At 44.9% G+C, this 17407-nt stretch overlaps 1 protein-coding gene across 2 annotated transcripts in view; it reads left to right on the forward strand.

Moving 5' to 3' along the window:
* The first annotated feature begins 13589 nt into the window (after positions 1-13589).
* Positions 13590-17407, forward strand: part of CRB1 (crumbs cell polarity complex component 1) — a 175365-nt gene continuing 171547 nt past the window's right edge. Inside the window, exon 1 of one of the 2 annotated variants that reach the window (XM_029064005.2) lies at positions 13590-13903. In XM_029064005.2, the coding sequence (XP_028919838.1) occupies positions 13834-13903 (70 nt within the window). In that variant the 5' untranslated portion in view covers positions 13590-13833. The remainder of the gene's footprint in view (positions 13904-17407) is intronic. The other variant, XM_029064006.2, reaches the window with a different exon arrangement.

Genomic DNA, 17407 nt, shown 5'->3' on the forward strand with positions numbered 1-17407 from the left:
GTCCCGGCTTTTGGGGAAGGACAGGAAGCCCCAGTTCGTCCCTTAGAGACAGATGAAGGCCAGTTTGAATTTTACTGTATTTGTGATAATAATGTTAACGTTGGTATTTGTTAAGCACTTACTATGAGCCGAGCACTGTTCTAAGCGCCGGGGGAGATACAGGGTGATCAGGTCGTCCCACGTGAGGCTCACAGTTAATCCCCATTTTCCAGATGAGGTAACTGAGGCCCAGAGAAGTGAAGTGACTCGCCCACAGTCACGCAGCTGACAAGTGGCAGAGCTGGAAATCGTGCCCATGACCCCTGACTCCGAAGCCCAGGCTCTTTCCACGGAGCCACGCTGTAAGGTGCTTACTGTGCGGCAGGCACTGTTCTAAGCACTGGGGCAGAATTTTGTGTGCCAAGATGGTGTTTCCATTTCTGAGATGGCTGGGCAGCTTCCCCCCAGTCCCCGTTGGTCCATCCAGGGTCAGATTGGGGAGCTCTTTATGCCCAGGCCTACATCTAGGAATGAGGGGGAGAGTGCTTTTACTTCTGCTAGGTTCGAGGGCCAAGAGGGAGGTGCTGTAGAATTTTATCAGACTGTGGGGTCAGATGGGAGGGTGGCGGGTCATCGGGGGAGTTCAGGGATTCCTCAAACCCTGACGAGGTCAGACTGGGAGCCCCCGCTCACCACCAGTGCCGGCCAGTGGCTTTCACCGTCTCCCCTGGACTTTTCTTTCTCCCCATCCAGCTCTGGGCCAAGCCGGAGGATTCATTTGGTTCTTTGGGATTCTGAAGCCAACTGGGGATTTTTGGCAGCCTCGTTGAGAAGGGTATGTGTGTGTATGTGCATGTGCTCACGCGTGTTTTGAGGGAGAATGTTAAGCTCTTGAAAGCTATGCCTTCAGGAAGCCCCGTCCCAAGTTCACTCTGAGCTCAGAGGGTTGGCCTGGATATGAGACCCAAGTATTGCTTTTTTAATTTCTTTTTCTTTTATGGTATTTGTTAATGGATTATTATTTTTATTATATGTATTATTATTATATTTATTAAGTATTCATTCATTCAATAGCATTTATTGAGCGCTTACTATGTGCAGAGCACTGTACTAAGCGCTTGGAATGTGCAAATCGGTAACAGATAGAGACAGTCCCTGCCCTCTGATGGGCTTACGGTCTAATCGGGGGAGACGGACGGACGAGAACGATGGCGATGGATAGAATCGAGGGGAAGAACATCTCATTCAAAACAATAGCAGATAAATAGAATCAAGGTGATGTACATCTCATTGACAAAATAAATAGGGTAATGAAGATATATACAGATGAGCGGACGAGTACAGTGCTGAGGGGTTGGGACGGGAGAGGGGGAGGAGCAGAGAGAGAGCGGGGAGAAGAGGGTTTAGCTGTGGAGAGGTAGAGGGAGCAGAGGGAAAAGGGGAGCTCAGTGTTGGAAGGCCTCTTGGAGGAGGTGAGCTTTAAGTAGGGTTTCGAAGAGGGGAAGAGAATGAGTTTGGCGGAGGTGAGGAGGGAGGGCGTTCCGGGACCGCGGGAGGACGCGGCCCGGGGGTCGACGGCGGGATGGGCGAGAATGGGTGACGGTGAGGAGGTGGGCGGCGGAGGAGCGGAGCGTGCGGGGTGGGCGGTGGAAAGAGAGAAGGGAGGAGAGGGAGGAAGGGGCAAGGGGATGGAGAGACTTGAAGCCGAGAGTGAGAAGTTTTTGTTTTGTGCGGAGGTTGATGGGCAACCACTTAGTACTTAGTATATGTCAAGTACTGTTCCAAGTGCTGGGGTAGATACAAGTTAATCAGATTGGACAAAGTCCATGTCCCACATGGGGCTCAAAGTCTAAGTAGGAAGGAAAACAGTTTGCAAGCTCGTCTTGGGCAGGGAACGTGTCCATTTAATGTTGTACTCTCCCAAGCGCTTAGTGCAGTGCTCTGCACACAGTAAGCTCTCAATAAATATGATTGAATGAATGAGCAGGTATTTAATCCCATTTTCAGGTGAGGGAACTGTCAGGCCCAGGGATGTGCAGTGACTTGGCCAAGGTCACACAGTAGACAAGTGGGACAAGTAGCAGTGCCGGGATTAGAACCCAGGTCTTCTGATTTCCAGGACCGGGCTCTTTCCACTACGTCATGCTGTTTTTCTAAGTGATTTTCCACAGAATTAATGGAAATACTGGTCTTAGGAGAGCTTACGCATACTGAGGCTCATTTTCTAAGAAGTCATATTTTCAATAGGCTTTGTTTTGGAGCTACCCAGTGCAGTCCTCAGAGACTGGAGCTCTTCAAATCTGCCTTCCATTTTATAAATACTAAAAAAAAAGAGCTAATCGAGAGATTTTTCTCATTCCTTAAAATTTTGTACTAGTCTTCTTCAAACGAAAAGCACCCTTTGTTCGATTGTTTGCCGTTCATTCATTCAATCGTATTTATTGAGCTCTTACTGTGTGCGGAACACTGTACTGAGTGCTTGGAAAGTACAATTCAGCAACAGATAGAGACAATCCCTAACCAACAACGGGCTCATAGTCTAGAAATATGACTGCTTAGTTAATAAGACCCGATTGAATTTTGGAATTGTAAAATAAACTCACTGAACACTTACACCAGCTTGATGATGTTCAAAAACCTCTTGCAATCAGGGGGTATAGAGGAGAATCTTAGGAACATCAACCATCTTGGGAGAATTACGATTACCTGAGAAGTTTAATGATGCTTCTGCTTCTGGTGTTCTGACAAGAAATCCATTTCCTCCCTTTGAATTTCCAGATGAAGAATCATGTTGCAGGAAAGTCTTTTATTTTCCAAAGGGTTGATGGAACCGTCTAGCAGCCCTGTTCTCACCAGGATCCAAAAGACAGGGAAAATGAACTCAGAGGGCCTGAGGCAACAATTGTTCCCCCCGGAACAATCTTTATCTTTGAATAAAAAGATAGAATTTTGAGCAATAGAAATCCAATATCTCTAAAACTATCAATCCCACTTTAGAAGCAGAAAAGAATGCTATGTTTTCATTGTCATTTCAAACACATATCATTTGTTTGTGGGCTTCCCCCACTAAGTTGCTGCTGCTTCAAATCCTTCTCTTGCCCGGCTGGAGCAGGACCTGATGGAGGTCAGCAACTTAGGAGGCAGCATTGTTTAGTGGATAAAGCACAGTCCAGGGAATCAGAGGACCTGAGTTCTAATCCCGGCTTCACCACCTATTTGCTGTGTGACCTTGGGCAATCCCTGAACTTCTCTGGGGCTCGAGTTACCTCATTTATAAAATGGGCATTCAATACCTGATCTCCCTCCTGAGACAGTGAGCCCCATGTGGGAGAGGGACCTGTGTCTTGTCTGATTAATTTGCACCCACCCCATTGCTTAGTACAGTGCCTGAAATATGAAAGTGGTTAACAAACACCATAAAAAAAACAGATCCGGATGGGAGGGGATTGGTTGCTTCTTGCTGAGGAGGCAGGGCAAGAGGTCCAGTGTGTTAACGCCCAAACGCCTGGTGCTACTTTGAATGACTGTAGCATCAAGGATGGAGCTTCTCTGTAACCAAATATATCTTAGTAAGCACTTGGGACTCCTCTCAGGGTCATTCATTCATTCATTCATTCATTCGTATTTATTGAGCGCTTACTATGTGCAGAGCACTGTATTAAGCGCTTGGAGTGTACAATTCGGCAACAGATAGGGACAATCCCTGCCCAGTGACAAGTTCACAGTTTAAATGGGGGAGACCGACAGCAAAGCGAAACAGAACAAAACAAAACAAGCAATCTGGTGTAGACATCATCAAGATAAATAGAATCATAGAGATATACACATCATTAACAAAATAAATAGGGTAATAAATAATACATACAAATATGCACAGTACTGAGGGGAGGGGAAGGGGGAAGAGTAGAGGGCGGGAGAGGGGGGAATGGGAAGGGGAGGAGGAGCAGAGGGAAAGGGGGGTGCTCAGTCTGGGAAGGCCTCCTGGAGGAGGTGAGCTCTCAGTAGGGCTTTGAAGAGGGGGAGAGAGTTAGTTTGGCGGATGTGAGGAAGGAGGGCATTCCAGGACAGCGGTAGGATGTGGGTCAGGGGTCGACGGCGGGATAGGCGTGAACGGGGGACCGTGAGGAGGTGAGCGGCAGAGGAGCGGAGCGTATGGGGTGGGCTGCAGAAAGAGAGAAGGGAGGTGAGGTAGGAATGGGCAAGGGGATGGAGAGCTTTGAAGCCAAGAGTGAGGAGTTTTTGTTTCATGCCAAGGTTGAAAGGCAACCACTGGAGGTTTTTGAGAAGGGGAGTAACATGCCCAGAGCAATTCTGTAGGAAGATGATCCGGGCAGCAGAATGAAGAATAGACTGGAGCAGTGAGAGACAGGAGGAAGGGAGATCAGAGAGGAGGCTGACAAGATCAGAGAGGAGGCTGAGACAATAATCCAGTCGGGATATTATGAGAGCTTGTACCAGCATGGTAGCAGTTTGGATGGAGAGGAGAGGGCGGATCTTGGAGATATTGTAAAGGTCAGACCGGCCGGGGTTGGTGACGGATTGGACGCGGGGGGTGAATGAGAGAGCAGAGTCATGAATGACACCGAGGTTGCGGGCCTGTGACGTGGGAAGGATGGTCATGCCGTCCACAGTGACAGGAAAGTCAGGGAGAGGACAGGGATGGAAGAGAAGGCAAGGAGCTCAGTCTTAGACATGTTGAGTCTAGGGTCGCACCTAGAGAGCTTCCAGTACTCTACCAATCTCGATTACGGGAAGGAGAGTCAAGCAGAGGCCTGTCCATTCCACTCCTAGCTTGGCCAGTGGCTAGCCAGTGGAAGGCAATCTGCCACAAGTCAAAACTCTCCCTTGCTGGGCAGCAGCGGCATGGGAGAGAGTTGAGGGAGGAGTATCAAGTTTACTGCGCAGAAGGAGGCGATGGTAAACCACTTCTGTATTTTTACCAAGAAAACCCTGTGGATAGATTACCAGAACGATTGCCGATGAAGATGGGGTGTTCTGGGAGAGATGGTATGTCCGTGGAGTCGCTATGGGTCGGAGATGATTCAACAGCATAAGACTAATCAAGGAATTGGGAGAGCACAATAAAACACAGTTGGTAGATACATTCCCTAACGCACAACAAGCTTCAGTCTGGAGGGGATCTTACAGTCTAGAAGGGCCTTACAGTCTAGAGACCCAAAGACTGTCCTCTCCAAAAACTTATTTTGGTAGTGATTTTTATTTTCTGATAGTTGTCTTTCAACTAGATTTCATTGTGGTTTTCATTATATTCGTATTATTCTATTTTTCTTTACTAACAAACATTGGGAAATTTTGTGGGTTTACAAAGTTCACCTACCTTATAATTCTGTCAGTGTGAAAACTCTGCTCCCTCAATCAATCAATAGTATTTATTGAGCATTTACTGTGGGCAGATTACTGATTTAAGCACTCAGGAGAGTACAGTACAATAGAGTTGGGAGACACTATCCCTGCCCTTAGGGAGATTAGAATCTAGTGGGAGAGACAGATTCCTAATGGGCAAACTTCCCTTTATCCTCTTCTCAATCCAATCCAATCATGCCTCCTCTTCCTCACTGTCACTGAGACCCGACTTGCTCCTGGTGACACTGTCTCCCCTGCTGCTGGCTTTCTCCCACTCCCCCTGAATCACAGGAAAAGGAGGAAGGGTTGCCGCGAGGCTTGTCTCCCAGTCGATCCATGATATTTATTGAGCACTTACTGTGCTCTGAGAGCCCTCCTAGGCACTTGGGAAAGAACAGTAAAATTCATTCATTCATTCATTCATTCAATAGTATTTATTGAGCGCTTACTATGTGCAGAGCACTGGACTAAGCGCTTGGAATGAACAAGTCGGCAACGGATAGAGACGGTCCCTGCCCTTTGACGGGCTTACGGTCTAATCGGGGGAGACGGACGGACGAGAACGATGGCGATAAATAGAGTCGAGGGGAAGAACGTCTCGTAAAAACCGATGGCGACTAAATAGAATCGAGGCGATGTACAATTCATTAACAAAATAAATAGGGTAATGGAAATATATACAGTTGAGCGGACGAGTACAGTGCCGAGGGGAGGGGAAGGGAGAGGGGGAGGAGCAGAGGGAAAGGGGGAAAAGAGGGTTTAGCTGCGGAGAGGTGAAGGGGGGGTGGTAGAGGGAGTAGAGGGAGAAGGGGAGCTCAGTCCGGGAAGACCTCTTGGAGGAGGTGAGTTTTAAGTAGGGTTTTGAAGAGGGAAAGAGAATCAGTTTGGCGGAGGTGAGGAGGGAGGGCGTTCCGGGACCGCGGGAGGACGTGGCCCGGGGGTCGACGGCGGGACGGGCGAGACCGAGGGACGGCGAGGAGGTGGGCGGCGGAGGAGCGGAGCGTGCGGGGTGGGCGGTAGAAAGAGAGAAGGGAGGAGAGGTAGGACGGGGCAAGGTGACGGAGAGCCTCGAAGCCTAGAGTGAGGAGTTTTTGTTGGGAGCGGAGGTCGATAGGCAACCCCTGGAGGTGTTTAAGAAGGGGAGTGACAGGCCCAGATCGTTTCTGCAGGAAGATGAGCCGGGTGGCGGAGTGAAGAATAGACCGGAGCGGGGCGAGAGAGGAGGAAGGGAGGTCAGAGAGAAGGCTGACACGGTAGTCTAGCCGGGATATGACGAGAGCCCTTAGCGGTAAGGTAGCCGTCTGGGTGGAGAGGAAAGGGCGGATCTTGGCGATATTGCAAAGGTGATTGCGGGCCCGAGAGACGGGAAGGATGGTCGTGCCATCCACGGTGATAGAATAGTCTGGGATACTATCCTTTTCCACAAGGAGCTTGCAATCTTGTCTTGTGCTGACAAGTCGTCTCCGACCCATAGCGACACCATGGACACGTTCACTCATTCAATCATATGTACTGAGTGCTTACTGTGTGCAGAGCACTGTACTAAGCTCTTGGAAAGTACAATACAGCAATGAAGAGAGATAAGCCCTGCCCATGATGGGCTCACAATCTACAAGGAGGAGAGACAGACAACAAAACAATTAAACAGGCATCAATATAAATAAAGAGAATTATAGTCATACACATATATACATAAGTCCTGTGGGGAGGGATGAGGGGGGAAGAGCAAAGAGATGGTTGATGTGGAAGAGAGGGGAAGCTGAGGAAAAGTGGAGCTTAGTCTGGGAAGGCCTCTTGGAGGAGGTGTGCCTTCAGTAGGGCTTTGAAAAGGAGAAGAGTGATTGTCTGGGGATTTGAGGAGGGAGGGCGTTCCAGGCCAGAGGTAGGACATGGGCTAGGGGTCAGTGGTGAGACAGGCAAGATCGAGACACAGTGAGAAGGTTAGCTCCAGAGGAGTGGGGTGTATGGGGTGGGCTGTAGAAGAAGAGAAGAGTGGTGAGGTAGGAGGGGCCAAGGTGATGGAGAGCTTTGAAGCCAAGAGTGAGGAGTTTTTGGTTTGATACAGAGGTGGATAGGCAACCACTGGAGATTATTGAAGAGAGAGGTGACATGCCCCGAATGTTTCTGCAGAAAGATAATCCGAGCAGTGGAATGAAGTATGGACTGAAGTGAGGAGAGGCAGGAGGTTGAGAGGTCAGAAAGGAGGTTGATGCAGTAATCTAGCTGGGGTAGGATAAGTGATAATACTAACATGGTGGAGGAAGGGGCGGATGTTGGCGATGTTGTGAAAGTGAAACTGACAGGATTCTGTGACAGATTGAATATGTGAGTTGAATGAGAGAGAGGAGTCAAGGATGACACCAAAATTTCGGACTTGTGAGACGGGAAGCATGGTTGTGCCATCTACAGGGACAGGGAAGCTTGGGAGAAGACAAGGTTTGGGAAGGAAGATAAGGAGCTCTGTTTTGGACATGTTGAGTTTGAGGGCAAGAGGACATCCAAATAGAGGCGTTCTGCCGGCAGGAGGAGATGCGAGCCTGGAGGGAGGGAGAGAGAACAGGTGAAGAGATACAGATTTGGGTGTCATCCTCATAGAGATGATAGTTGAAGCCATGAGAGCAAATGAGTTCTCCAGAGGAATGAGTGTACATGGAGAATAGAAGGGGACTAAGAACTGAACCTCGAGGGACCCACAGTTAGGACATGGGAGGCAGAAGAGGAGTCCGTGAAGGAGACTGAGAATGAATGGCCAGAGAGATGAGGAGAACCGGGAGAGGACAGAGTCAGTAAAGCCAAGGTTGGATAATGTATCCAGGAGAAGGGGATGGTCCACAGTGTCAAAGGCAGCTGGGAGGTGGAGGAGGATTAAGATGGAGTAGGAGCCGTTGGATTTGGCAAGATCATTGGTGACCTTTGAGAGGGTGGTTTCAGTTGAGTGAAGAGGACATAAACCCGACTGGAGAGGGTCCAGAAAAGAGTTGGAGGAGAGGAATTTGAGGCAGAGAATGTAGACGACTCCCTCAAGGAGTTAGGAGAGGAAAGGTAGGCGGGAGATGGGGCGATAACTGCAGGAGGTTGTGCGGTTAAAGGAGAGGTTGTTTTAGGATGGGGGAGATGTGGGCATGTTTGAAAGCAGTGGGGAAGGAGCCGTGGAGAGTGAGCAGTTGAAGATGGTAGTTTAGGAGGGAAGAGGAGAGAGTTTTTATAAGGTGCGAAGGAAAAGGGTCTGATGTGCATATGGAGGGGGTGGCACTTGAAAGGAGGCAGGAGATCTCTTCTGGAGATACTGCTTGGAAGGGTGGGAAAGTTGAAGAGAGGGCCAAGAGGAGTGGAAATTGAGGAGGGGGAGGGGTGATTTTGGGATGCTCACATCCTGAGACAAGAAAGCTGAAACAAAAATACTAAAAAAGCCCACACAATCTAAAAGGCACAAGTGGTTTGAGGGAAGCAGCATGGGCATAGGAAGAAGCTTAGGGTGTATTAAGAGAGGTTTCTGCCATATCTATAGGGTTTTCTGCAACTGTCCCAGTCAGGTCATCTGCCTTATAGAAGCCTAGTAGATGGGGAAGGCAGCTGAAATGGTGAATATTTTCTATTTTATTTAGAAACTGAGAAACTCGGATTAGGATTTCAGTTTAGCTCCTCACCACCACACACCTATTTTTTATTTTTTTTGATGTGAAACTTTTAGGCCTTTAAATAGTCTGACATGGGTCTTTCTTATATCTCCCCAGAGAAAACATTTGGTCCATTAATCGACAAAAGTTTTCAGATACACCTCACAATGTTTTATTCTTGAATGCTTTGCCCTCTAGATGTTAAATTTATTATCCCTTTTTTTAAAAACAACACTTTAAGACAGCACTGTTTTCGAAAAGGCCTTCAACAGACACATCCAAGTACATCCAAGAAATCCAAGCACCGTGTTTTGTTCATCTTCAATAGTTTCAAAAAGTAGCAAGTTCTTTTGCCATCATTAAATCCTGTTAGTTCTACCTTCATAACATCGCTAAAATCTGCCCCTTCCTCTCCATCCAAACTGTTACCATATTAATAAAAGCATTTATCCTATCCCGCCTTGATTATTGTATTAAGTCTCCTTGCTGACCTCTCTGCCTCCTTTCTATCCCCACTCCAGTCCATACTCCATTCTGCTGCTCAGATCATTTTTTCCTTCATAAACGTTCTGACCGTGTTTCCCAACTCCTCAAGAAACTCTGCTTCAAACAAAAGCTTCTCACCGTTGGCTTTAAAGCACTTGATCACCTCACCCCCCTCCTACCTCACCTCGCTACTCTCCTACTACAACCCAGCCTGCACACTTTGTTCCTCTAATGCCAGCCTTCTCACTATATCTCAATCCTGTCCATCTCGCCACCAACCTCTTGGTCCCATCCTATTTCTGACTCGGGATGCCCTCCCTCCTCATATCAGACATATATTTGCTCTCCCCCCACTTCAAAGCTTTATCGAAGGCACATCTCCTCCAAGAAGTCTTCCCTGACTAAGTCCTCCTCTCCTCTTCTCCCACTCCCTTTTGCATCACCCTGACTTGCTCCCTTCATTCATCCTCCCTCCCATCTCCACAGCAAATATGCTTACAGCTGTGTACATCTGTAATTTATTTATATGTATTAATGTCTCCCACCCCCTCTAGACTGTGAGCTAGTTGTGGGCAGAGATTGTCTCTCTTTATTGCTGAAATGTGCTCTTCCATGCACTTAGTACAATGCTTTGCAAACAGTGAGCACTCAATAAATATTATTGAATGAATGAGTGAAGTTCTTTGTGAAAGAATCAACGTTTAAAGACTTCTCAAAGTGTATTCTTATATATGGAAATGAATGGTTTTAGTTCCTGATGTGACTATTATAATAGTGCAAAGATTAAAAAAAAAATCCATGGCTGGGAGAAATCAATCTCGTAGGGAGGCAGGGTTGTTATAAAGAAGGAGTTACCCAACTACGTAGGAAAGCAGTTGGGTGAAATGCATTACCATGAACAAGAAGATATTGGATTGTGGGTGCCAAATCTAAGAAAATTTCTGTGATCACTTGAAGTGATCACAGAAATTCAACATGGTATTTACCTGCCAGTTTTGTCTAAAGCCAGTTTGTATATAATTGCCCCACGTTGTTTCTCTCTTTTTGCAAATTGAATCACTGGAACTATTTCAGTGAATTAAATTCTCCATCTCAAATCATCCTATGCAATTTGGTGGATTAATCTGTTCTCAGAAATGTGTGATAAATTTCAATTCTTAGAGAGTAATATGCTATTTTTACAGCATTCTCTTACTGAAAATGATTCAAATTAAGTAGTATGAAGCCCGTTCAACCTATTGTGAATATCTGTATTTTTTTTCAGGTTTCAAATTGTAGTCCGAACTCAGTATCTTACCCCCCTGCCCCCAAACCTTCTCTTAATCTTCCATTTTTAAAAGCTCACCATAAAAGATGAGAATCCACTGAAGACAGAATTAATGCTATTTTTCTCTCTTGATTTATTATGATGCTATAAAAATCATGTAACTTTGAACATTGAATGATTTATTTTCCAAACACCAATTTCTCTTATGCTAAGTAGTTGATGGTCCAATTGTCCAAGGAGATGATGCCAGATTAAATCAGCTTCTGTGGTTAGAGTAGATGGTATCTCTGATCTAAGACCTGGTGGGAGATGGATCTCACCCTTGGTGAGTTTGGTTCATTGATCACCTCTTGAATGAGTTCCAGGGAGTTGAAAGAAGCTGTAAGGCAGGTCTTCAGAACTGGCTTCAGTATATGAAAAAACAGTGAGAAAACATGTGTATCCCCTCTAGCCAAAGCTTTATAGTCAACACTCACTGTCAGAATTGAGCCAGTCATACTAGACATATGAGCAAAGGAACTCCACTTTGCATCGATAAGACGAGGGCGTAGGCTCTGCTCTTCATGAGATTAAATTTCCACAAGGCATTTGAGGATAATTGAAATGAATGACTTTTAGCCACTGGATATAAATGAAAAAATCCATCCTAGATTTCTGGAAGTGCCACCAAAGAGAAGACTGCACAGTACATATGTATATATCTGTAATTTATTTATTTATTTATTTATTTATTTATTTATTTATTTATTTATTTAGGCACTATATATTAATGTCTGTCTCCCCCTCTAGACTGTGAGCTCGTTGTGGGTAGAGAATGCCTGTTCGTTGTTAAACTGGGTACTCTCCCAAGAGCTTAGTACAGTGCTTTGCACACAGTAAACTCTCCAAAAATAAGATTAATTGAATGAGTGAATGAAAGACTGGTAGAACCGTGATTTGTGGGGTAAGCAAGGAGCTGAGCAGAAGACAACAGCTGTGGGTGAGTCGGATCCACAACAGGGGTGCAGTTTGCAAAAGAGATGTTTGGTTGGCTTATAACTAATTTTCCCCCAAAAGTATCCTGCCTTGGGTCCCATGGATAGGAAGACAGAGTTGATAGCCTGAACGTGATCCAAAATGCATTATGTGACAGTCTGCTTCTTGTGGGTGTCAATCAATCAATTAATCGATTGTATTTATTGAGTGCTTCCTATGTGCAGAGTATAGTATAACAATAAGGCACATTGCCTGTTCACAGTGAACTTACAGCGTAGAAGACAAGCTTACAGTTTAGAGGTACCAGCAAAAGAAACCAAGCATGTGGATAAGAATCCCCAGTCCCTACCAGCCTTCCTCATCACATGGTGAGGACTATGGCCTTTTAAAACTTTGGGGTTGTGGTGATTGTTTTTCTTCTTCAAACGCCATCGAGTCGTTTCCGACCCATAGCGACTCCGTGGATACACCCTCCTCGGAACATCCCACGTCTGTCATAAAGAGGTCGTTCTGGTATGTCTATCCATAGAGTTTTCTTAGTAAAGATATAAAAGTGGTTCACCACTGCCTTCTTGCACGCAGTAAAAGCTCGAGTCTCTGCCATTGTCTTCGATCAATGTTTTGATCACTTGATCAGCCGTCAATGACTCTTCCCCGTGCCGCTGCTGCCCAGCACAGGTGAATCGACTTTGCTTGACATTTCGGCTAAGACCTTTCCATTACGGCTAGCTCTATATAGCTTCATCAGGGACAGCAAACTCTCCTGTTACGATAAGATGTCGATTCATTAGGACAGTGGATGATTGTGGCCATGGCTTATTTTACTGTTGGACTCTGTGGGGCATGAAATGGCTCCTTTAGCCACCATGAGTTCTTGTGATATCTATCCTTGTCAATCAATCAATCGATCGATCAATGGTATTTATTGAGTGCTTACTCTGTGCAGAGCACTGTAGCATGCATTTGGGAGAGTATGTTACAACAGAATTAGTGGACGCATTCCCTGCCCATAACGAGTTTACAGTCTAGAGTCATTGCCTTTTCATACTGTTTTTCTGCTGTTGTATCTCCTATCTTTACGTGTCCATTACCAACCTCCCGTTTTTATCCCTAGATTGTAAGCTGCCTGAGGGCCAGGGACTTTACCTAGTTCTTAAATGTATATTTATTCCTCATCTTTAGTACAGTGCTTTGCTCTCAGTTGACAACTTCCTGCTGCATCACCCGGACTTGTTCCCTTTATTCATCCCCTCCAGTCCCAAGTCACACAGCACTATGTATACATATTTGTAATTCGTTTATTTATGTTAATGTCTGTCTCCCCCTCTAGACTGTAAGCTCCTTGTGGGCAGGGAATGTGACTATTATAGAGAAGCGGCGTGGCTTAGCGGAAAGATCCGGGGTTTGGGAGTCAGAGGACGTGGGTTCTAATCCTGGCTCCACCTCTTGTCTGCTGTGGGCCCTTGGACAAGCCATTTACTTCTCTATGCCTCAGTGGCCTCATTTGTAAAATGGGGATTAAGACTGTGAGCCCCACGTGGGGTGCCTTGATTACCTTGTTTCTACCCCAGCACTTAGAACAGTGCTTGGCACATAGTGTTTAACAAATATCATTATAATTATTATTACACCGTACTCTCCCCAGGGCTCAGTACAGTGTTCTGCACACAGGAAGCGCTCAATAAATATGATCAGTTGATTGATTTTTGCAACGTTGCAAATGCACCCAAGCATCCCAATAGAATCTGCGAGCTGCCATTAGAAATGAACAGCTAGTATTAGTGGGAAGACACCAACTTTAGCCGAGCTGTTCAATCCAGGCATTTTTGAGTGGTACAGAGCTATCGTGGGAATCCAGGAAAAAAGACTCCAATCCACCCGGAAAAGGCTCTGCACCAGGTTTGAAAAATGACCCAAAATCTCCTGTAGCAAGGTCTTTACGAGCCCAGCTGCCTTTTGAATCTAAGTCTGTGTGTGTTCAGGGGAAAAGCACCGTAGAGAGGTGCAGGCAGAGATGACATGGAGTGGACTCTGAAGACGAGTGGGTTGTTTTTCTAGTCTGTGAGGTGAAGGGAGCAGAATCGAGATCAGCAGGTGGCAATGGATCCCATGACAAGCAGATGAGGATGTCTTCTAAAACTGATCATGGCTCTTTCAAGAATGAACTCTCTTCTCATCCTTTACCTGAATGTCCTGCTGCTCCTTCACGTAAAAAGTAAGCTCTTCATTTATTAGCCCTTTTGGCCTTTTCCATGCAGAAAATTGAGAGTGGCTGGAGCTTCATCAAGTAGTTGGAAAGATGCAAAAAAAGACCTAAGGGATGAAATTTTGCCATCTATAGTATTTTGGCTGTTTGATCTTATCCTCGGAATAGTCTGCTACATACGCAAGGTAGTGAAATGGTTCATTCCAAAAGCTTCTGGCTGGTGAGGATGGATGGGGAAATTATCTGGCAAAATTTGTGCAGATTTACAGGATTTACACTTTTACAATGTCAGGTTCGGAACTTTAGAGCCTCTAAGTTTAAAATTGATTAATGTTTTCAGGTCCATCTTTTCTTTACATTCCTAGTACATGTGACTTTTTTTCTACCACTTTTAAAGAACCTCATGATATGGGAAATTCACTATATCACCCTGAGATTCTCAGTGCTACTTGTTGACTAAAAATGGCTCAAGTTTGGTTTGCAAAGATCATAGAAAACATGGCTCTTTTAGCTTATCAGTGATGTTTTTGTCTGATAAAGGCATGTACTCGAACGCATTTCCCTAGAAATGGGATGCTCAAAATGGGTCAGTGTTGTTTTCTTATAGAACTGGGACAGACGACTGACAGAATGGGCAGAGAAGATTAGATGGTCTCGGCTGGGAAAGCTGATGTATGCTTACGAAAGACAACAGCTATTGAACATGTCTAAATGAGAGCAGGCTGGGGGTGAAGCTGTCAAAGAGGCCTTGTGATTTGTGGCTGCTGAATCTGAATTTCAATAAGACCAAGCTCAGAATAACTGCCATTAAGCCAGGCGACTTGGCATTAGAGTGAAATGGTGACTAATCTAGGTCGCCTGCTGTTGCTATATCAGCTGGCTGGTTACTGTGCAATTTGTCGTTGAGCATAGAGCAGAGGCTGAACCAAACTATGAACGTCTGAAAGAACTTAACATTGGCTGAGGAGGAAGGAAGCAAGGAAGGAAGGAAGGAAAGAAGGAGGAAAGAAGAAAAACTTTTTAGAGCAGAAAGAATAAGATGAGTTTCTGAAATATATTCAAAGGTTGATTTTTATCATCATTATTATCTTCCTTGATGAGCTATTAAGTTAGTTCGGAAATAAAGTCAAAATCATTCTTTTCCCACAAGACTTAAAATGGATACTTCAAAGGTGGACCTTTTTCAAGTGATTTTAATGTGCAAAGCACTGTCTAAACTTTTTCACAGATATTCATCACCAGCATCATCAATAGGAATGGACAGCTCCTAATGCAACTGCGGTAATCATGATATAAAACCAGGAAATATATGACAAATGACCCCTAAATAATTACAGGCATTTAGAAAGTGTCCAGAAATTAAGAGTCAGGTCAAAGGGTCTTAATTGTAACCCCTTCAATTGAGCTTGGAAAGTTGGACTTTAATAAAATGATAATGATGAATTAATTGGGCTCATTTATTTTCTTTCTTCACTGCAATATTTTGTACTGTTATGGACATAGATGTGAAGACAGAAAATCTTGTCCGATTGCTTTAAAAAGACAAGATTACATTAGTGTGAATTTAAATCAACTCATGAAATCAAGTTCTAGTAAAAATATTTTAATTACAAAGCAAAACTTCAGTTTATCCCCCTGTACTTTAGTACTTCATTTTCTCTAATAAACACCCAAATTTGCTCTTTCTCCATTGGTCCCTTCCCTTATGTTTTCAAACATGCCCATGTGTCTCCTATCCTAAAAAAAACGAAACCCTTTCTCAAACCCATTGAACTCTCCAGCTATTGTTTCATCTTCCTCCTTCCATTCCTGTCCAAATTCCTTGAACAAGCTATATATATATATACACACACATATATACATATGTATATTATATATATACATATATATACATACACATACGTACATATGTATAATATACATATGTATATAGATATATATACACACTCATATACATTCATTTATTCATTCAATCGTATTTATTAAGCGCTCACTGTGCAAAGAACACTGTACTGAACATTTGGGAAATTACAATACAGCAATAAAGAGTGAGGAGCACACAACGAACTCACAGTGAGATGTCTCAATTACCTGTCCTCTGTCATCTGGTTTCTGCCCAGTTCACTCCTCTGAAACCACTCTCTACAAGATCACCAAAGGCCTCCTCCATGCTAATCCATCAATTATATTTACTTAGGGCTCACTGTGTGAAGAGCACCGTACTGCATGTTTGGGAGAGAACAATATAATAGAGTTGGTAGTCACATTCCCTGCCCACAATGAGTTTACAATCCAGAGGGTGAGGCAGACAATATGAATATATATAAATTATGGATTTAATATGGATATAAAAATCTTAAATGCTGTGAGGCTGAGGGCCTGGGGAGCTGAATAAAGGGAGCAAATCCAAGTGCAAGGGTGACTCAGAAGGGAGTGGGAGAAGAGGAAATGAGGGCTTAGTTGGGGAAGGCCTCTTGGAGATGTGTTTTTAATAAGGTTTTGAAAGTAGGGGGAGTAATTGTCTGTCAGAAAAGGAAGAGGGAGGGCATTCAAGCCCAGAGGCAAGATGTGGGGGAGATGAGATTGAGGTTCAGTGAGGAGGTTGGCATTAGAGGAGCAAAGTGTGAGGGCTGGGTCACAGTAGGAAATCAGGGAGGTAAGGAAGAACGGGACAAGGTGATTGGTAAGGAGTTTCTTTTTGATGCAGAATTGAACGGACCAGCACCGGAAGTTATCATGGAGTGGGGAAACATGGACCGAGTGTTTTCATAAAAAAAAAATCCAGGCAGTAGAGTGAAGTATGGACTGGAGTGGGGAGAGACAGAAGGCCTCAGAGAGGAGGCCGATGCAGTAATCAAGATGAGATGGAATAAGTTCTTGGATTAATGGGGTAGTAGTCAGGATAGAAAGGAAAGGGTAGATTTTCATGATGTAGTGAATGTTGAACAGACAAGATTTGGTGACAAATGGAATATGTGGATTGAGTGAGAGAGATGAGTCAAGGATTAAGGGTCTGTGAGACAGGGAGGATGGTGGTGCCATTTATCGTGATGGGAATGTTAGGGGGAGGACAGAGTTTGGGGTGGGGGAGAGAAGGAGGGGGAGAGAAGTTCTGTTTGGGACATGCTAAGTTTGAGGTGTCTGTGGAACATCCAAGTAGAGATGTCTTTAAGGCAGGAGGAAATGCAAGATTGCAGAGAAGGAGAGAGATCAGGGTGGAGATGTAGATTTGGGAATCATTTACATAGAGATGGTAGTTGAAGCCACGGGAGCAAATAAGTTCTCCAAAGGAGTGATTGTAGATAGAGAATAGAAGGGGATCCAGAACTGAAACTTGAGAGATTCGCACAATTAGGGGGTTGGAGGCAGAGGAGGAACTCATGAAAGAGACTGAGAAGGAGCCATCAGAGAAATAGGAGGAGGATCAGGAGAGGATCAGTGAAGCCGAGGTTGGATAATGTTTCTAGGAGAAGTGGGTGGTGTACAGTGTCAGAGGCCACTGAGAGGCCGAGG

This window comes from Ornithorhynchus anatinus, chromosome 4, assembly GCF_004115215.2.
Source record: "Ornithorhynchus anatinus isolate Pmale09 chromosome 4, mOrnAna1.pri.v4, whole genome shotgun sequence".
Taxonomy (NCBI): Eukaryota; Metazoa; Chordata; class Mammalia; order Monotremata; family Ornithorhynchidae; genus Ornithorhynchus; species Ornithorhynchus anatinus.